Source organism: Notothenia rossii (genome assembly GCF_949606895.1).
Source record: "Notothenia rossii genome assembly, chromosome: 4".
NCBI classification, from domain to species: Eukaryota; Metazoa; Chordata; class Actinopteri; order Perciformes; family Nototheniidae; genus Notothenia; species Notothenia rossii.
In genome coordinates, this window is record NC_136902.1 from 36,697,755 (window position 1) to 36,720,682 (window position 22,928).

A 22,928-nucleotide genomic window follows, 5' to 3' on the forward strand; every position below is an offset into this window, starting at 1 on the left:
AGGAGAGGAAATCTCAGGGGGGAAGAAGAGGGTCAGGACAGAGAGATTACTTTCATCCTCTTAAGTCAATTCTGATTAACACCCAATCATCATCTATGACAGTTTATCCTTTGAGAGAATTTTGGGAGGGGGCATGTCTCTGTACATACTGGGCGCAGGCTATACAGATACTGTCAGGCCTCTAACCCCCCAGGCCTTCACTTATATAATGTCATATTTACCTGTATACCAAACAGGAAAAGATGCCATATGGCCACAAAGACACACAACACAGCTGCAAATAGACACACAATGGTCACAGAGACTGTCTTAAAGTTAGTACAAAAAGAGACTTAAAACAGCTGCAAAAAGGCCACAAAAGGCGCGTTCACACCAAGTACTTTTCCCACAAAGGTTCCTGAGAACTCTTCAGTTCTCATGAACTAAGTACAGATCGCGTTCACATCGGAAATTAGTTTCTGGGGGTGGATTAGGCAAATGAAGCCGCGGATGTCACTTCTTCTTCTGCTTTGGGCGTATACTGCCGCCCAAAATCCCCGGCCGGAAGTCCCCGGAGTTAGGGACTGGCTTCAGTAGAAGCAGCGCAATATAGAGTAGATTAGAAGACTTCCGAGTAAACGGCCAGAACGCCGACACCTCCTCATCTCCATAGTTTCTGCGCTGGGCTAATGCTAATGCTAATAATGCAATGTGAGGATAATAAAATGGCGGCTTCACAAAAATTGTTGGGAGTTTGATGGGGCGTGGTTTGCATTCCGCCCAGCCAATCAGACACAGGAACCTTTTTCTCCCACGAAAGTCCCTGCTCTCTAGCAGGGACTGAAAAGGGGGTAAAAAAAGGTTCTCTAGAACTAATTTAGTTCCTGGGACTTTTTGGTGTGAACCCAACTAAATCGTAGTTCTCAGGAACCTTTGTGGGGAAAGTACTTGGTGTGAACGCGCCTTTAAAGAAACTCACAACCACTACAAGAAAAGGGGCAAAGCGATCACACACAAAATAAAAATGGCTACAAACAGTTGCAAAGCAACTCTGTAGAACCACAAAATGACTTTAAATAGGAAACAAAACAACTACAGAGAGACACAAAACACAAAGGGGCTAAACAACTATAGAGTATCCAGTGTTTTTTTTTTTTTTAAAGAATAGCCTCCTTGGTTCCATGCATGCGTTAAATGTGACATTTTCGATATATAAGAAGCTAACACCAGCAGCCAGTTAGCTTAGCTAAGTTCAAAGACAGGGGGAAACAGCTAGCCTGGCTCGGTTCAAAATCAACAAAGACTGCCAACCAGCTTTCAAAAAACAAATTTTTTGAGACACTGAGTGGTTGCCGATGTAGCTTCTGTCCAGCAAAGTTCTGTCATTTGAATAAGTATGGCGCAACTATTCCCCGCCTATAGGCCTACTGCCAATGCTACTAGCAACCAGCAACCTACAATATAAGCTACATCATTGGCTGCTGATATCTCACCATATTAATCTCATCAAATAAATTACATTTTTTGAAATATGACACAACAATATAGCCAGTTTTGCTAACTAAGGTACCCTTTTAGGGGTTGAACCAAAGGTCTAGAACCACTGATTTTGCTCATCACAGTTTACTATGTGTTGATTAGATAGATACACACTCCTACCACAAGGTCTCGCCACATAGTTGTGACCTATGTTTGAATACAGATGTACGGTAAGGGACCGGAACAAGGGCTTCATTAAAAAAACGTGGCTAACACTTAAGCATGGAGCACGAGTCAGTTCATTAATAGATCAACAAACAAAACACGGTACCAGCAGTCAATTATGAAGTACAATAAAAACACATTAAGTGAGGAGTTGTGACAAGCGACATGGATTCGTTAAAGCCACCGGAGACGCTAAAACTTTCGGGAAATGTCGACAGCAACTGGCGGACCTTCAAGCAGCAGTTCCAGCTTTACATCACGGCCATGGGATTGGAAACTAAGCCGGATGCTAGGAAGGTAGCGCTACTGCTAACTATAGCAGGCCCACAGGCGATAGAAGTGTACAATACTTTTGTGAATGAAGAGCAGGCTGATAAAGACAAACTGGATAAAGTGCTCGAGAAATTTGATGCCCACCGCTCTCCCAGAAAGAACGAAACATACGAGAGGATATGTATTCCGTTCACGTGTGCAGCAGCATGAGCCTTTTGATAGCTTTCTGACTGACCTGAAGCTAAAAGCACAGTCATGCAACTTTGCTACGCTGAAGGACTCCATGATACGGGACCAGATCGTTTTTGGCGTGGAGGATAAAAAGGTCAGAGAAAGGCTGCTAAGGGAAACGGAGCTGACATGTGAAACAGCTATAAAAATCTGCCATGCAAGCGAGCTGTCCCAAATGCACGTCAGGACTTTCAGCGAGATGGCGGGAGCGGCTAACGTGAGTGATGGCGCAGCAGTTGGTGCGGTCTCCAGCCAAGGCAAATGGCGCGCATAGACGCGGCCTACACAGCGGTCAGAAGAAGGGACATTCAGCTGTAAGCGCTGTGGCTCGAAGCACAAACCACGACAGTGTCCGGCATTTGGTAAGCAATGCTCTAATTGCCAGGGCCAAAACCATTTTGCTAAGCAGTTCTTCTCAAAAGGAAATGAGAGGAAGAAAGGAAAGTCTGTAAACATAGTGGAAGACGATGATTTAAGTGAGACTTTTTTTGTTGGCATGGTGAACTGTGAAACTGAGCAAAAAGAGGTTAATTCAATCAGAGAAGACAAATGGATAGCTCCACTGATGATTAACGGGACAATAATAACTATGAAACTGGATACTGGTGCAAAACCTGATGAGCCTGTCTGACATCAAGGCAATGAAAGATAAGCCACAAATTAAAAAAAGAACACAGGCACTAAAAGATTATAATGGACAGAAAATCAACAGTTTGGGTGTGTGCATATTAAAGGTAACCTCAAAAGGTAAAGTGCACCACCTACTTTTCTCTGTTGTCGCTGATGGACTTGATTCACTGCTGAGTGATAAAGCATGTGAAGATTTGTTACTTGTCAAGAGAGTGTATTGCATCAACACAACTGTGAGTACACCAAATGACTCTATTGATTGTATAGTACAGAGTTATGCAGATGTGTTTAAGGGTTTTGGTGTGTTGCCCTTCACATACAAAATCCAGCTCAAAGAAAATGCACAGCCAGTTGTGCATGCTGCAAGAAGAGTTCCAGCGCCACTCAGAGATCGCTTAAAGAAAGAGCTCGACAGAATGACAATGCTCGGAGAGATAAAAAAAGTTGAGGAGCCAACAGACTGGGTTAACTCGATGGTCTGTGTAAAGAAGAAAAGTGGTGATTTAAGAGTGTGCATGGACCCAAAAGATCTTAATGAAAACATCAAGCGTGAACATTATCAGATACCCAAGCGTGAGGAAATCACAAGTGAAATGGCAGGTGCCAGCTTCTTCACAAAGCTTGATGCGTCTCAAGGCTTTTGGCAGCTGAAACTGGATGAAAGCAGCACCAAATATTGCACCTTTAATACACCATTCGGCAGATATTGCTTCCTCAGACTGCCCTTTGGGATCATCTCAGCATCCGAAATATTTCATAGAGCGATGGAGCACATCATTGAGGGGCTGGATGGTGTTCGAGCATATGTTGACGACATCATTGTGTGGGGCTCTACACTACAAGAACACAATGAGAGGCTGAAAAAGGTGCTGGAGCGCATACACAAGTATGGACTCAAGCTTAACAAGAGTAAATGCTAGTTTGGAGTTCAAGAAGTTGTCTTTCTCGGAGACAAGCTCTCTGCACAAGGTGTACAAGCTGACGAAGAAAAGATCAGAGCCATACAGTATATGCCAAGGCCCACAGACAAGACAGGTGTACTTCGCATGATGGGGATGGTCAACTTCATAGGTAAATTTATTCCAAACCTATCTGCAAAGACATCTTGCACCCGTGAGCTCCTGCACATAGAAAATGAGTTTAAATGGACAGTCAAACATGAGCAAGAGTGGAAAACACTCAGACAGACGCTCACAACTGCACCTGTATTGACATTCTTTGACCCAACAAAGAAGATTAAAGGTTCAACAGATGCTTCAAAGGATGGAATAGGCGCAGTGCTCCTACAAGTTGAAGGTGAGCATTGGAAACCAGTGGCCTATGAATCCAGGTCAATGACACAGACTGAGTGCAGATATGCTCAAATAGAAAAAGAATGTCTGGGACTGGTTTATGGCTTGGAGAAGTTCCACAGCTACGTTTATGGCCTACCTTCATTCACAGTAGAGACAGATCATCGTCCACTTGTATCCATCATTAAAAAGAATTTAAGTGAAATGACACCAAGGATACAGCGTCTCATGATGAAGATGCAGAGATATGACTTTGAGCTGATCTACACACCTGGAAAGCACCTGATACTTGCTGACGCTCTCTCACGAGCACCTACAGTGGATAATGTGAGTACAACTGAAGAGGATGTGAAAAGTCATGTGAACATGGTGTCTGCTGCTCTTCCTGTATCAGACACAAAGTCCAGACAGATATCTGAAGAAACAGCAAAAGACACAGAGCTGCAGTGTGTCATTGCAAATATGCTAAATGAATGGCCTGTAGGTTCCTGTCCGCTCTTCTACCACATCAGAGGTGAACTGAGTGTCGTTAATTGATTATTACTGAAAAAACACAGGATTTTCATTCCACGCGCATTGAGACAGGAAGTACTACAAAGAATACATGAAGGTCATCTGGGTGTTGAAAAATGCAAAAGACGGGCGAGAGACAGAGAGACAGTGTTTTCTGGCCGGGAATAAATAAAGACATCGAGAGAATGATTGGTACGTGTGACACATGCCAGACACACAGAAACAAACAGACTAAAGAGCCCATGATGGTGACTGATGTGCCAACAGCACCATGGGATAAAGTTGGAATGGATTTGTTTCATCTCAAAGGTAAAGACTATTTAGTGGTCATTGACTATTACTCAAACTTTCCTGAAATGGCACTACTATCAAACTCATCATCAACATCTGTCATAACACATTCAAAATCAATTTTTGCCATACATGGCATACCTACCACAGTAGTGAGTGACAACGGCCCGTGTTTCAACAGCAGAGAGTGGCAAGAATTTGCTGAACAGTACGACTTTAAGCATGTGACCTCAAGTCCTCATTATCCACAGTCAAATGGGAAAGCTGAAAAGGGAGTTCACATTCTCAAGCAACTTTTAAAGAAATCTGATGAGAGTGGCTGAGACCCATACCTCGCTTTACTCAGCTACAGAGCCTCACCTCTGGAGTGTGGACTGTCACCTGCTGAACTTCTGATGAATCGTAAGTTACGCACCACACTGCCAAGCTATTCAAAGCAAAAGCGACACCCAAAGCTGCAACACCAACTACAACAACAAAAGATGAAGCAGAAAACATGCTATGACAGAACAGCTAAGCAGCTTCCATTACTATCAAGTAATGACACCGTCAGGATTGCAGTAGGGCCTGGCTCATTTCGTGGCATCTGCAGGCAGTGGCAAGTACTTCCGGCATCTGCCACAGAGGCCGCTACTCCGTGGTATCTGTGGCAAGTATATGCCACAGATGTGGTATCTGTGGCAAGTATATGCCACAGCCACAACTTGCCGTGGCCAGTAAATGCCACAACCATGCCACAACTTGCCGTGGGAAGTATATGCCACAACTTATATATGCCACAACTTGCCGTGGCATGTAGGCTATATGCCACAACTTGCCGTGGCAAGTAAATGCCACAAGTTAAGAGTTAAGAGAAGGTTTACGGTAGCTGCCACTCGCCTTCCGTGGCAAATGCTGATATTTAAACCCGTATTTATCGCGTAAAATGTCGCTGTTTTAGCATGACTTTATCGGACTGATCTGTACACAAGACTGATGATCTGTTACTGATGGTCCGATCATATTTTTCAAAAAGATTAAACATATGTTCTATAGATTTTACTTGGAGAACGTGGTTTGTTAAAATAAATAAACGTGCTATTTTTATGATAATAGTCGGTACTCGAGTTGAGGGGGGATGGCATCCCCCCTGAAATAAAAACGGTTAAAATCATCCCCCTTCTAAAACGCATGGCGGGACCAATACGATTTTCATTGCCATAAGCAATAGCTGTGCACATGATATAACCTTTCACCCTTGATGGATTTCCATCATACATAATACACATAAGGATTATCTTATGTTAATGTTGGTATAGGCTACTTGACAGTAAGTGTGCTTCTATTGTTTGTTTTATATATAAATATATACATTCACTTGAAAAGACTGTAATTTCCTATTGTTACTGTTTTACTTTATGACAACTAGTGGTCATTTTCTGTGTTTTTGTTATGTCAGTGTTCATTTACTGAGTTTGTGATTTGTGACTTATTAATAAGGAAAACATCATCCTTAAAATTATTTTTTTTAATGTATTTTTAAATGTTCTAAATTTGAAAAAAATAGATAAAAATAAACTAAAGTTAAAATCTTGTTTTTCATGCCCCAAGAGCAATAAAAACAATTGGTAAAAAAATCCTGAGTGAGGCTTTCATAATTCATGGATGAAAGGGTTAAGAAAGACAAATATATGTTTCTATTGGTTTTAGTGAGATGGTTTATTGTAGTGTATTCTTACATATTCAGTAGGCTATATTGTTTATTCTTTAGATACTCTGTAGATAAATATCTACTAATAATGTGTAAATTATTTCCTGTTTCTTTTTATTATTATTATTTGCTGTAACGCAAAGATTTCAACATTTTAGATAAATAAATTAAATACAACGTATCATATCAAAATCTGTTTATGTTAATTAGCAACACAATGATTTGATATTTGCATGCATGACATATAACCTTTTTACTGATGCACACAAAAAGTTTTAACAAGGGTGTAATTATATTACATTGTAACCCTCTTTCCTCAACATATTAAATCAACTTTATACGGTTAAATGAGGATTGCTTGGAGTATCATGCTTAAGAGAACATTCTTCATGTTAATTGTTCACCACTTTCAAAACGCAATAAAAGGATGGATAAAAAAGCATGCATTGTGTCTTGATTTTTAATATACTGTCATGATTGTCTTAACGGAATAACATGGTTTGTTTGGATTCACCGATATCAATATCTAATAAGAATAATCTGAAGCCTTTAAATAAAAATGTTCAACCAGAATTAAAATATTAAACAACAAAACAGATACAATGACATTAATCTGTTTATTAACAACGCAAATAATACAAATTAAGTACATATGCCTGGATTTAAAATAACACATTTATACATGTGTACAATCAAATATAACTGTCCTTTGCCTCATTTATAAAATATAAATCTTAGCATCTCACTAGCAGTGGCAACTGCAATCAGTTACAGCTGCCCTAAGTCTGTAGCCAAGTCTAATAACACCATTGTACACGTTGCTGTGTCAATACAGATATTTATTTTTAATTATTTGTCTTTACTAGTAACAATACACCTGGTTATCGTAGCAAGCAGTGGAAACTCCCCTCAAGAAGCGACAATTGCCAAGGGCTTGCGTTGCAACGCTCACTTGCCAATATTTTATTTTTATTACAATATAGGCCTATGTTTAGCATACTATCATAGATATAGCACGTTTGTTTATTTTTAGCAAACCACGTAGGCTATTCCAAGTAAAATTGAATATAAATGATAATTTATTATCTTTTTGAAAAATAGAGATCGCACATCAGTCCTGTGTACAGATCAGTCCGATAAAGTCATGCCTAAACAGCGACATTTTACACGATAAATACGAGTTTAAATATCAGCATTTGCCACGGAAGGCGAGTGGCAGCTACCGTAAAACTTCTCTTAACTCTGGCATCTTGTGGCAACTCCCGTTCAGCATGCGCAAATGCCACGGCAAGTTGTGGCATATGCTTGCCACGGCAAGTTGTGGCATATGCTTGCCACGGCAAGTTGTGGCATCTGTGGCATTTAATTGCCACGGCAAGTTGTGGCATCTGTGGCATTTACTTGCCACGGCAAGTTGTGGCATATACTTGCCACGGCAAGTTGTGGCATATAGCCTACTTGCCACGGCAAGTTGTGGCTGTGGCATATACTTGCCACAGATGCCACAGAGTAGTGGCCTCTGTGGGAGATGCCACAAATGCCAAGGCACATGCCACGGCAATGTAGTGGCAACACTCATTGTGTTCTAGTATGATAAATAAAATAACATTGTACCTTGAAAATCAATGCATTCGTTCATTTGACACGTTGGTGGTTTTAGGTAGGCTATACAGCGACCCCTTGTGATTCTAGTGTGAAGTAAAAGTAGAAGTAGCCAACCTAAATGTTGGAATACTCTGTTACAAGTAAAAGTCATGCATTAAAATGTTACTCAAGTAAAAGCGCAAAATGATCAGCATAACAATATACTGAAAGTGCATATTACATGTTTTCATTATAATGATTGATCATGAAAGTGTTCTCAAAGCTGGTAAAGGTGCAGCTAGTTTTAATGACTTTGTATACTGTAGTAGGGTATCTTGTGAATTTACTCCAGGAGTAACTATAAAGTCTGATTTAAGACTTGATTATATGTATCATCATTAATCAGAATCTGTAGTAAGTAACTAAAGGTAGCGTATTAAATAAATGTAGGGGAGTAGGCTACAATTACACAATTTACCTCTGAGTTGTAGTGGGGTAAGTAGCCTACTACGTAACATACCATTTACATACTCAACTAAAGTACAACTAGGCTATTTCTAAATCACAAGTACAGTACTTGAGTATACAAGTTAGCCTATTTCCCACCTCTGGTCAACAATGTTAGATCTTTATGTCAACTTACTAATAATATATCTTGAGTATTATCATAAAAATAGCACGTTTATTTATTTTAACAAACCACGTTCTCCAAGTAAAATCTGAACATATGTTTAATCTTTTTAAAAAATATGATCGGACCATCAGTAACAGATCATCAGTCTTGTGTACAGATCAGTCCGATAAAGTCATGCCAAAACAGCGACATTTTACGCGATAAATACGGGTTTAAATATCAGCATTTGCCACGGAAGGCGGGTGGCAGCTACGGTAAACCTTCTCTTAACTCTTAACTTGTGGCATTTACTTGCCACGGCAAGTTGTGGCATATACTTGTCACGGCAAGTTGTGGCATATATAAGTTGTGGCATATACTGGCATGGTTGTGGCATTTACTTGCCACGGCAAGTTGTGGCTGTGGCATATACTTGCAACAGATACCACGGAGTAGCGGCCTCTGTGGCAGATGCCGGAAGTACTTGCCACTGCCCGCAGATGCCACGAAATGCGCTTGCTGTCTCTCCAGGATTGAGGGTCCTGATGGATGGAGAACTAAAGCCACTGTTCTTCAGGAAGTAGCACCGCGATCCTTCACTGTGAGGACAGAGGAAGGACAAATCTTCAGACGCAATCGTCGCAGTCTTATGAAAACAAAAGAGGCTGGTCAACAGCTCAGTGAATCCATCATTGAGTCTGAGTCCACACCTTCACCACAGACAGACTGTGATACTAACACTCCAAGTGAACATGTGGTCAGAAGATCTACAAGGGAAATCAGAAAACCAGATAGACTGAATCTGTAATTGAGAGACTGGTTTAATGGATGTTAAAATGGTGTAAATGTTTAGACAATTTTCAAGTTTGTGCTGGTTAGCAGTCTGAGTACATTAGACGAGATATTTATTTGTTATGGCATGGTAGAGAAATCAAAATGTTTGGTTAAAATTGATGTTGCACTATTTGTTTATATTACCTCAAAGAAAGGGGGATGTGTTGATTAGATAGATACACACTCCTACCACAAGGTGTCGCCACATAGTTGTGACCTATGTTTGAATTAGAGATGTCCCGATCCGATCACGTGATCGGGGATCGGAGCCGATCACGTGATTTTCAAAAGATCGGAATCGGGAGAAAATAAATCGGCGATCGGGATTTTTTTTTTTTTTTTAAATACTTTTTTTTACATTTTGTATTCAATGTTACAAAACAAAAATGACCATGTTCAAGTCTTAAAGTCATCCTGAGGCCTTAGTTTTGGTTTCAAATTACAGAACATCATGTATGTGTTGCTTCTTTGGGGCTTGTTTTCATAGACCTGGTTGCTTATTTCTCTCAAATCTGGCAACAGAGTGGGCAGGGCGCAGTGTCTAATTGTAGCAGTAAGCTAACGAGTACTGAAAGCTTTATTTTGTTTTGATCCAATGCTGCACAACTGAACTGATCCAATGCTGCTGTGAAAGAAAGAAGCTATATCCATGTTGGATAGAATATCCAATTTAAATAAAAAAATAACCTTAAGGGACCAGTTGAATGCTTTTTTTTTTTTTTCTCTTAATGCATTGCATAAAGATCGGATCGGGAAAATTCGGTATCGGCAAATTGTCAAAATCAAATGATCGGAATCGGATCGGGAGCAAAAAATGGTGATCGGGACATCCCTAGTTTGAATACAGATGTACGGTAAGGGACCGGAACAAGGGCTTCATTAAAAAACCTTGGCTAACACTTAAACATGGAGCACGAGTCAGTTCATGAATAGATCAACAAACAAAACACTATGATGATATAAATGAGCGAAAGCTGTACCTAGCGGTTACCCTCGTAACCCTTTTAAAAATAATAAAGTTGCTGCGTTGGTAAATTACAGTCACAGCCTTTCTGCACGACTGTCACTCAAATGCGGGACATAAGAGGTTTCTCAATACTCCAATTTCCTCTCCTCGACTCCTATCCTTGAGACTTATTGCCGCCCACAGGAGATGCGAGCGGATGACTGAGGAGGGGAACCGAGGAGAGAGGAGTGGAAGCAGCAGGCGGTTAGAGAAATGAGAACTCCTCTCCTCTGAGCGGTCATTTTAAAGCAGGGGTGGGGAACCTTTTTCCTCTCAAGGGCCATTTCAATTTTTTCAACATCCTCCGAGGGCCGTACAAATTATTGACCTCTGCTTAAAAAAACTAAAATCACAGCCCATTCATTTCGCCTTTCTTTCATGCTGTGCAAAGAAAAAGCAACCTCTTAATCCAGATATCTTACCATGACTCGCGCATGCATGCTCGTGCATGGTGTGGCATGACCACCACAACAGAAAGATATGGACACAAGATGTGTGCAAATGTATTTAGTTTCATATCCATGTGGACATGATTTAAGGTGGGGGGGTACCTCACACCCTCTAGGGGGGTCCGGGGGGCATGCTCCCCGGGAAGATTTGTTTTTAAATATTGAAGTTAAAAGCATCAACCTGGTGCACTTTGAGAGCAACATGAAGAGATCTATGGCATCTCTCAACATCCATATGAAACAGAACTGTAAGCAGATTTTCTTTTTCTTTATGGATATTTTACAAATCACTCCCCTTTCAAACTGTATTCTTCTTTATTAATAACAACTTTGTTTTACTGTCATATAGTATTTTATACCTGTTTACTTTATTGTCTTATTTTTTTATAACTATAATGATCATATCAATAATAATAATAATACATTACATGTATAAAGCGCTTTTCCTGGTGCTCAAAGCGCTTACAAGCAAGTAAAACAAAATAACAACAGATAAATAAAGATAAAATAAATAAAGATGATGATAAAGATGTGCCTTTACCTCACTGGTTGGAGAAAAAGCTTCTTATATTCGTTAGCATAGCTAGCTAACCAGATGCTAATAACAACAAAGTTATTGACTGTATGATCAGTATGACAGATGAACAGATCACCACTGGGCTTTGAACTAAAGACACAGCCAAGCAAAAACTGCGGCATGTGTACGGCTCCTTATGGGTACTGCAATTTCTCAAGTGCCGGACCGGCGTTCTGGCTTTCTGGTGCTCTTTGTCAAAACTGCACCCCTGTCAGACACGTTAGGTTCGTGTTGTGGTCAAGGACCCTAATCTTGGCCAGGAAAAACAGGTACTCGCTCTTTTTCTTTTTTTGCGGTCTATATTTCTTCAATTTTTTTCTTTTTTGCGTGTGTTTATAAATTACCTCGAGGGCCGTACCAAATGGTCTCGCGGGCCGTATACGGCCCGGAGGCCGGAGGTTCCCCACCCCTGTTTTAAAGAGACATCCGGTCCATCAATGATGACAGGAGGCACAGCAGCACTCTGATGGATAGATGTGTTCATGACGACTTATATATTTACTTTTAATTCCTTGACAGTGCGGTATAATGAGACAATAACAGGTTACAGATGCGGACACATACACACACATATATTTATATTAATATAAGTAGCTAAGTATTAAAAGTAAGCATAGGACACCAAACCAACTGAGACCTGTCTGTCCGCCGCATCTACGCACTGTACAACAACACACCCACACACACCTACAGCTCCTAAAGCATAATCAGGCTACAGCCGTTGTGTATTTTATTATGTGAAGCACTAAATGGTCTTAGAAAAATATTGACTCTTTGTTTGTAGATATCTACTAAACTACAGTATACAAATTCAGAGAGTAATGTAGGCCTTTTATACTGAGCGATATATATTTTACACACGGCTCTGCTTTCTGCACGGACCTCACAGCTGTTCTCACTGTAAACATCGCGTCGCGATGAAAGCAGTTGCTAAAATAACATCCAGGGGATGCATGCAGAGCTGGTTCATTCTACAGAAAAGGTGGAAGTACTGTCACTTACTTTTGCAGACACCAAAATACATGACGTTGACCTAATACTCACATTCATTATATATGTTGAATAAATAGAGATTGTCTTTGCAATGGTATTAAATAAAAAATGGTTTTATACATAAATTGCAATTTATTTAAAATGCCAAGTTCAAGGAACTGCCTTGTCACTATGATCATTCAGGGAAGTGGAGCCTATAGTTTAGGCCAGTGGTTCCCAACCTTTTCCAACTCAGGGCCCACTTTTAAGTCTTAAATTTTTTCGAGGCCCACCTTCCCATAAATACAGAGGCCATATAATGCGTTCTCAAAGCACTTTTTTTTATTAAAATTTGAACATAAATGGAGCACTGAATACAAGAGAAACATGTTGGAAGCTCTACAGTCGCTAACACAGCAGTGAGGAGCTGTACACACACACAAACACACACACACACACACACACACACACACACACACACACACACACACACACACACACACACACACACACACACACACACACACACACACACATACACACACAAACTTTCTCTCTCTTTCGCTTTCTCTCTCTCACACACACACACTTTCTCTCTCTCTCACTCACTCACTCACTCACTCACTCTCTCACACACACACACACATTTATTAAAGCAGCTGTCCATCAACACCACACAGATATCAGAAATGACAAGCAATGGGCTGTCTGTAACCGGCTAATTATCAAATGATTAATAAATTACTATATCCATCAACAATGGAGAAATGCATTCTCATATATAACAATTTGACATCCAAATTATTAAAATTTGAACCTAAATGGAGCACTGAATACAGGAGAAACATGTTGGAAGCCCACACACACACACACACACACACACACACACACACACACACACACACACACACACACACACACACACACACACACTTTCTCTCTCTCTCTCTCTCTCTCACACACACACACACCTCTCTCTCACACACACTCACACACACACACACACACACACACACACACACACACACACACACACACACACACACACTTTCTCTCTCTTTCGCTTTTTCTCTCTCTCTCTCTCACACACACACACACACACACACACACACACACACACACACACACACACACAATTATTAAAGGAGCTGTCCATCAACACCACACAGATATCAGAAATGACAAGCAATGGGCTGTCTGTAACCGGCTAATTATCAAATGATTAATAAATAACTATATCCATCAACAATGGAGAAATGCATTCTCATATATAACAATTTGACATCCAAAATCAAATCAAAACAAAATCCAAATATCAAAAGTAAGCCCATTAAATCGATAGGCCTACAAATAAACACAAATCCGTTGTAAAGATGATGTAAATTCTGCTTGGGCTCATTAATGAAAAATTACACTTTGTATTTTAACATTAAATCATCTGCCTACAAACAAACAAACCAGTGCACAGATAAAGTTCAAAACTATGCATGTAATGTTAAGCCTCGACAGCAGAAAAATATTTACATACAAGTAAAAGCAATACTTGCAACGAAATAAAATTAAAGCTTCTATAAAGCTGCAGTGGATCAGTCCAACAACAGGCCCACACAGCCTGTCCTCCTACAAAAAACGACCAAATAGGTCGATTGTTTAAGCAGTGTTGATCACGATATTACGACCCATAGCCACGTAGCTTTCCCATTATTCATTTCTAGCAGCAGTTTATTACAACCTTTTGTCACGTTTTGTCACGATCGTAATCCCGTGAACTTTAACCTTGCGCATCAATAAAAGTGCGACGAGCCAAGAAGATGAAGATGAAGAAGAAGATGAAGAAGAAGAAGGATTGTTAAAGAGCGTCAGAGCTTTACAAGTGGTAAATCTGATTTCTGTATTTCATTTGATTTGTTTACGCTTTTAATTAATCCTGTCGTTTTTCTACTAAGCATGTTTAACCACGATATTTCAGTTTTACGTTTTAGGGCTGGCCCGTGGCATAGGCAGTATAGGCGAATGCATGTTGTTAGCAATAGCATGGCTGTAAAGGTTAGCGCTTAGCGCTTAGCTTATATGCGCTAACGGATATGTATTGCAATATAAGAAGGTTCGTCTACAACAAGTTGTAGGGAGAGTTTTCTCCTTCGCACAAAAGGAGCTAAAATCTTGCCTAAAAACAAAACCCTTGGTAGCACGTGACATAACACATAACAATGGCAAAAGTATGTATATTCAGCTAACCAGACCAGGACATGATATGAACGTAAACAATGCGAAAGGAAATGGCACTTTAATAATAATAATAATAATAGTTGACATTTACATGGCGCTTTTTATAATGCACACACTTTTTCTTTCTTCGAAATGTCACCTAACATGTTGCATTAATGATAGTTAGGGTAAGTTCAACACTTGAATATCATCAGGTCATAGTTGTTTTACTACTTTAAACATTCGCTAATTCAACTTAAGTTTTGTGAAAGCATCACATCTAGTTAAAAAGAGAAATATATTTCCCTGTAATTACTGATTTACCTGGGACTTGATTGATTTTGGTGCCTGTAGTTTTATTTTGGCGAATGCTTATTTATGAAGCAACAATTAAATTACATGGTAGCACAGCTAATCTGAGTTCATCTGTTTGGTTTTTTTCAGGTCATCTATCAATTCAATTATATGAAGTAGCCTATTATCATAAAAAAATCAACGGTTCTTTTCAGAGCCATATTCCTCTTCCTACTCTCTTTCACCCCTCTCGTTTTCTTGTCTTTTGTTTTGTTTTTCTCCCTCCCTGTATGTCAGTTCATCCTTTGTTTGTTGTTGCCCTTTTTATCCTCACTTAAAAATGGCATCCAAGCAACTGAATGAATGGCTAGAGATAGGGAATGCCCTCGCAGATGAGTTGGCAAATAAGGCAAGTACAACATTATCAAAAAAATGTATTATAACATTTACTCAAATGATAACAGACACACACATTACAAAGATGTGTGTGCAACAATTAAGGGAAATATATAATCTCTTTTATATATTTATATATTAAGATACCAAAGAAACCAAAGAAACCGAAGATACAGAAGATACCAAAGAAAATAACGCAAGGATCAAATGTTTCCTGGAGGAAGAGGGACCTGGATGGGAACATTATAGCCCAACATTGGAATAAGAATCGATCTGGTCTGTAAAATATAATCTAGTTCTAGTGTTTCATTAAGTTTTAATGTCGTTGGTCGGTCCTCAATAATGTTTCCCATAAATTCGTACTTTGTTTTATGCAGTTAAACCTTCCAGCTCTCAGAAGTCCCCAGAGGTCGAGGAGACACATGAGATTCCTCTACAGGTCCCAAGTCTTGGTATGCACAATGAATTCTTAAATTATCCTTCAACTTGAAATGTAGGTAATTGTTTGTAGTATGTAATAGCTTTGTTCATGATACATTGTAAAGTGAAAAGCCATGTATGGAATATCTTTTTTAAATTAAACTAAATTCCATGATTTGTTTTATATTTTGTTATTTTAGATCAACATCTTCAGACACTGAGAAACCTGTTGGGTTCTCTCACTGTCCCTGCATCATCAGAAGAAACACCCACTGCATCAACATGGACCCAAAGACAGTTGAAACGTGAACAAAAATTCAGAGCTGCAATGCCAGAGCTCCTTAATTTGAAATTGGCTGCAGAGATTGTCACTACACGTTCCTGTCTCCAATGCAAAACTGCTGATGCTGTGGTCCGGTGCTTGGACTGTGTTCCACCAGGAACTCCCTTTCTTTGTCCGGCATGTGACCCTATTATCCATGGTAAACATGTCTTCCATGACAGGGAAGCCATGTTTGATGGGTTTTACAGACCTATTCCTCCCACATCCTTAGTGGTTGTGGATGAAAGTGGCCAATATGGACTCTGTGAACAAGGTGGGTTCAAATAAGGTATTACATATTCCCTTACCATGGTTTCCTAATGTGCACTACATATACAGCGGCATCATTTTCACCATGTCGGAAGTTTGCTTTAACAGTTAAAATGTCTCAATTTGTATTGACTACATTTCCTAACATGTCCTAACATGCATATGAATCTCTGAAATTGTCTTTGCTGCAGTGGGTCTGCTTCCAATTCCTCCGCCATCCCAAATCTGCTTCTGTGGTCCAAGCCAAGATTTCACCATCATCCCAGGAAAGCAGACCGTGTTGGTGACTATCAATGGTTTGTTGCCACCAGAAGACGATCAAGCAGAAATACAGGATTACTATTATACTTTTGTCCTACATTGCATAGATAGCTGTCAAATTGCACATTTATATTTTTTCTCAGGTCCATACAACGTTCGTCTGCCTTCTGTGTGCTGCCCAATTTGTTCCGCCAAATGGTCCCCGAGCATAGGTGACTTGCTGGGATACAAATACTGGCCAGCAACCGACAGCCGCAAAATTATTTTTAACTTTGATGTGTTCACATCATTCGAGCAAATGAAATTGGCCAGCCCAGCATTATCCCAGCAAGTATTTATAAAAATGCTTGAACATCGATCGTTTTCCACAGGAAGGGTAAGAATAAAATGTGGTTTTCAAGATTTTTGAATACCAAACTTTTAATTAACCAAATGAATACCATTCTTTTTTCCAGACAGGCAGAATCTGTAGCGATATCTTCCACAGAGTCTTTCGGGAGTTTGCCTTCTGTAATTACAGACAAGAAGATCTATGCCTGGTGGAGCCCTTTAAATGCCCAGCATGCACACCTGACATGCTGGCTATTGCTGTAGATGGCAATAGAAAGCATTATCGCTTCAAGAAGTCCAGAGGGTGTGTGAAATCATATTCTCATTTTAGTTGTTGTTTTATTGACTAAGCTGAATGTCTTTGCTGAAATGTCTAACTTTCCCCAACTCTGCAATTTCTTTTTCCAAAGTTTGTAGACCATCAGAAAACAATAGTTGGTTTGAAATTACACATAATTATATAAATCCAATTCATAAAAATTATTATATATGACGCCTGTAAAGTTAACTCAACTTTAAAATGTTAAATGGTTGACGTTAGTTGGATATGTTGGAGCTAAGAACCAGTTTTGGATATAATCGCTTCATGAAAAATGTATTAAATTGCCCAGGAACCTTTTTCTATGCCTTCCTCTGCCCTATTCCATGCCCATCAATATAAAGGATGTACTTTTATTTTTACCTTTTTACAAGAAGTCAGTAAACTTTTCACTAATGTTAAATAATGGTGGCAAAAGACTTTACACAGAATTACAGATCAAATTCACAAAGACCTTTTCCACATTTATGAAAATGTTATGGCAAAAGCAAATTGGCCACATTAAATAGAGGACACAATCAAACTTATGTATGTATGATAATGTTGCTTACAATGTCTTTCTCGAATTTCGCAGGACAGATGAACCGTCTCTATTTGATGGACTGTTCATTGCCCAGGACAGTAAAGTGTCTGCCTTTGTCGACAAAATCAGGAGCCAGATGACGATTGTAAGAATCTATTCAATCCCTTAACCCTTTATTTATTTTTCTTAGCACAGGGTTAAATGTAACAGATTGTGTCTATTTCAGAAAAGTGGTCGTGATGTTTGTGGACCGGCAACATTCACAGCTTGCAGAGAAACCTCACACAAGTCCAGGGCCAAGGTGGATGAGGAAGGACTGCAAATAGCTGTGTGCAGACATGGCATCTTACTACAAGGCCTAAATCACTACCGTGGTGAAATATATGCCTACCCAATGTTCCTGCAGAAGGAGCTGGCTGAAGTTGCGAATGCAACATTCTTTTGTATGGATGTTGCCTGCAGGTAGTTATAACTATTGCAAAATTGGAAGTGTTTGTGGGAAACGTGTTATCTATTTAATTCTTGCACATCCAGTAGATGTAAAGCAAAAAAAACATTCATTTGGATAAATGCTGATGTTGGTTACAAGGATTGTACTGGTAATTTTAAGGACCTGGTTTATCTTTTTACTATTATGCCATCATGCAACTGGAAAAGCTAATTGATTTTGTCATTACAGGTACTGGCCTTATTTGGAGAAGATGGCAGCAAAGTTGCCTGAGCTCCAACCACTTACAGAGATGAAACCTTTTCTCTCTGTAATGCACGCCAAGGCCCACACAGGCAAATGCGAGGTACAGTATGCAAGTTAAACATTTGTGTCACTAGATTCAAATGTTTTAGAAATTGTAGTGCACATAAGAATATCATGTAGTATATTCTATTCAAGCCTGTGGAATAATTGTAATAGTTACAAATGTTGACAAAATTGTTACAAAACAGACTGTCACAAGGATAGGCTTCCAAAACCCATTATGTTTATTTTAGTAAATATATCCGCACTGTAGAAATAATGAATGAATAGAGCTTCAAATAACTGCAGTTGTGACATTGTAGTTCAAAGCATAATTCAATATCAGAACATTTTAACTTTCTGAAATTGCTCCTGACACTGATGATAACTAAAGATGTACAGTACAAGAAATTATAATATTGAACTAAATAGCTAGATCTCATTGTTTATGATTCTGAGCAGGTGAAGTGGGGTGGCAGAAGCCAGGAAGGTGCTGGAAATACTGTCGGCGAGGAAGTGGAACAGGTTAACAGCTTCCTCTCAAGGGCAGCTCTGACAACAAAATACATGACCAAATCAGGTTGGTAGAGGAAAACAAATAGTTTGAAGTAGTGCCACATTGTAAAGCTCATGGATTTTCATGTTTTTGTGTTTACAGCTAGAGCAGATATGATAACCGTGCTGGCTATGCAATGGAACCACAGGAAGGTGGAGAATCTCCACAAGACACTCTCAAAGAGATTTGTCAAAGTAAGACGTCCATGCTGCATTTCAAAATGTATATTAAGACTATCCGAGTTTGTTGTTGTAGTAATTTAACACCATCCTTAGCTACATGTTGTTGAATTGAATGTATTCTGCAATCATTTCATTATGATGGTGCTGCCATGGCACACTGTTCTGCCAAGAGAGTCTCTGTTCTGTTTGTTTTTAATAAAGCACTATAGGTTGATTCATCTGAATTTCTGGATAATAATAATAATAATAATAATAATAATAATAATGTTAATCCTGCTTGATCTTGAAAAAAAAGGGAAACTAAGGTGATACTTGCCAACCTTGAAGAGAAGGTGTTTAGCATTTCATGTTGTTGTCTGGTCAGTTAATGTGCATAAAGGAATTCAGTAAAAAACAACCTTCTCAACCAACTGGAACGCATATTCACTTTTTCCTTTTAAACATTCTAACCAGACTACACAGAGAGCACAAACTGAAGTGGACAATCTTGAGAGTCTCAAGCAAGAGCTGAACATCTCCCTGGAGGACACGGAGCAGTGGGTGTTGGAGGTCAAACAATGGGCAGCCACTGGTATGTTATATGATCACTGTGGTATAGATTTGGTTCCATATTTCCAAACATTTGGCTTCATGTTTTATGATTACACCTTGTTGTTTCTGTTTTCAAGAGAAACATGGAGCCCAGAGTAGCCAAGAGGAGCTCCAGAGAGAAATAGATGAAATTATTTATTCCCTCCGAAGAAAGAAACACGACCTCTATCGACAAAATGGTATTTATTATTACGTTATCTAGAAACAATATTTGTTTCTTGTTGTTGTTGTTTGTATTATTAATATTAGTTTATTTGTATTTTGTTTTACTTTACAGACAGCAACCAAACAAGGCAACGCAAACGGAGAAGACTGACAGAGCTCAAGAAGAAACTCAGAGAGAGGATACTGCAGTACAACACCATTGATGCCTGTTCAGAGAAAATTGACACAGAAGCAGCATGCGGTCTGTCTGAGGATGTCATTCTGCCCTGGGAGGCGCAAGGAGATGGTAAGAAACAACTTGTTTTTGTTTGCCCTAGATATTCCATAAATTCAGTTGAAGTACTAGAATACAATCACCAATGTAACACAGAGCTATCAACATAGGTGTCACAAATCATCATGATCACAACAAATCATTTTAAAATAATTATATTGAAAGGTCTGTATGATGTTGCCCTATCAAGTCTTAATAGTCTAATCTCACTGGGACAGGCATATCTATGGAAACAGTAAAACCCTTCCTGACCACCCTGAACTGCATACTAATGTTGAATCTCAAGACATACTGAATGTAATTCTGCCAACATAGACAGAATTGAAAAAATTCAGCAAGCGGCGAGGTTGAATTTTTTTTTACCAGATTTTAAGGTTTTGGTCAATTTAATTAAAAAAGATTGAATACAAACTGATATTATTTGTTTTATTAGCCTTACCATTGTGGTTGTTATATTTTGTGTTTTTTATAGTGGTGAACCTGCGCACAAAGAGGCGACTTTTTGACCAGGTTATGCTGGTCAGGCGTATGGAAGAGGAGAAAGTCATCATTGTGAAGGAGATGACCCAGCATTGTCAAAATCTGAGGCAGGCACTGGACAAACTGGACCGCCTCCTTCATCAGACAAAAGACGACATCAGAAACCAAAGTATGTTCCACAAATACCGATTTATAACATTTGCCACTGCCCCCCTCCCAGTGTCAAATGTCTATCACTGAATAGCATCTGTAATGATTGCATTTTTTCTGAATCACAAATCTTTTTAGCTAATATACAGCCTCGGAGTTAAACATTCAAATTGCTTATATGGAACCAACATCAATGCTAACTAAAAGTTGCCTTACATAGACTGTCATTTTGTCTTTTTATTTTAGTTTCTCCAAGCGATATAACAGAAGAGGGATACAGGGGACTGCACTGCTGTATTTTACACCATCAATATCTTCTGGAGCAGAAACTGAGCAGAGTCACCAGCACCTACAGCTGTATTGGCTCGGACTCGTCTTTTCTCATGATGGAGGAAGACATTGAAGACGGTAATGAGGACGACGAACAGGACGGTGATGAGGACGGTGGTGAGGACAACGAACAAGACGGTGATGAGGACGGTGATGAGGACAACGAACAAGACGGTGATGAGGACGGTGATGAGGAAAACGAACAAGACGGTGATGAGGACGGTGATGAGGAAAACTAACAGGACGGTGATAAGGACAACAAACAGGACAACGAACAGGACTTAACAAGTCTATTGTGTTGTATGCATGTCAACGTATTAAAACGAGTATTACGATTGAATGGCTTGTTTATTACCTTTTTTTTTATATGATCCTGCTTTGCATTTACTATGTCTGGTATTCAAGTAAATGCCATTAGCAGTTATCAGTCACCTTCAGATCTGAGTTACCTCGAGGGCCAGAGGTTCCCCACCCCTGGTATAAGGTTTTGGTGATCACCCTTATTATCATCATGTCATTTAATCATGATCTGTTTAATTAGCCAATGCTTACATCCAAAGAATGTGTCTAGACTTTACTCCTACAGACACACACTAACAATAAAAATTGAGCTAAGTAATACACTCACGAGCCACTTAATTAGGTACACCTTGCTAGGATGGGTTGGACCCCCATCTGCTTTCAGAACTGCGTTAAGTCTTCATGGCATAGATTAAACAAGGTACTGGAAGCATTCCTCAGAGATTTCACTCAATATTGACCTGATCGCATCACACAGTTGCTGCAGATTTGTCGGCTGCACATCCATGACGCAAATCTCTCGTTCACCATATCCCAATGGTGCACTGTAGGATTTGGATCTGATGACTGTGACATTTGAGTAAAATTCATTGTCATGTTCAAGAAACCAGTTGGAGAATATTTGAGCTTTGTGACACGGTGAGTTATCCTGCTGGAAGTAGCCATCAGAAGATTGGTACACTGTTGTCATAAAGGCATGGACATGGTCAGCACAACCCGGTATCACGGCAAGACGTGAACATGTGACGATTTACCATGATGGGAGACGTGAAGCTGTCACGATTTCGTCCCTTCAAACGTGACAATTACACAGTATTGTTAACGTGGCCCAACCAGTGGAGATATACCCGGAAATGCCAAGCAAATGCTACCCCGACGGTCGGTTGTTATTATTATCAATATTAATATAATAATGATTTCATTTGTAATAGTCACACTCAATTTCGCCAATTTTCTGTTGCCCCAGCTGGTCGGCACCTCTTTTAGCAGATACAAAGGCTATATTCATTTATTAAATCGATGTGTGTGGATGTGGAATTAACGGACGTGACGTTGCACGATTGCGTTACCAGGCAACAGCTTCGGTTCATGTTAATTTATAAACTCTTCAACTCGAACCGTAGTTATATTTTAAAACATTTTAGAAAGCCTCATGAAATATTTTAATGTACATTTTAATTTAAAT

The 22,928-nt window shown here is 39.5% G+C and overlaps 1 protein-coding gene across 3 annotated transcripts; it reads left to right on the top strand.

Annotated features, from left to right (window-relative positions):
• The first annotated feature begins 13,727 nt into the window (after positions 1-13,727).
• Positions 13,728-21,782, top strand: LOC307035550 (uncharacterized protein). Of its 3 annotated transcripts, XM_079675033.1 has the most exons (18): positions 13,728-14,514; positions 15,438-15,549; positions 15,680-15,812; positions 15,914-15,988; positions 16,157-16,552; positions 16,740-16,844; positions 16,953-17,185; positions 17,265-17,443; positions 18,033-18,126; positions 18,208-18,443; positions 18,661-18,775; positions 19,177-19,294; positions 19,373-19,464; positions 19,906-20,023; positions 20,121-20,222; positions 20,321-20,494; positions 20,955-21,131; positions 21,359-21,782. In XM_079675033.1, the coding sequence occupies exons 2-18, from the start codon at positions 15,481-15,483 to the stop codon at positions 21,679-21,681; spliced, it is 2,739 nt and encodes a 912-aa protein (XP_079531159.1). In that variant the 5' UTR covers positions 13,728-14,514; positions 15,438-15,480; the 3' UTR covers positions 21,682-21,782. The 3 variants fall into 3 exon arrangements, with proteins under 3 accessions (XP_079531159.1, XP_079531158.1, XP_079531160.1); XM_079675032.1 differs by having other exon boundaries at positions 16,740-17,185; XM_079675034.1 differs by having other exon boundaries at positions 16,740-17,185; positions 21,333-21,471.
• The last annotated feature ends 1,146 nt before the right edge of the window (positions 21,783-22,928 follow it).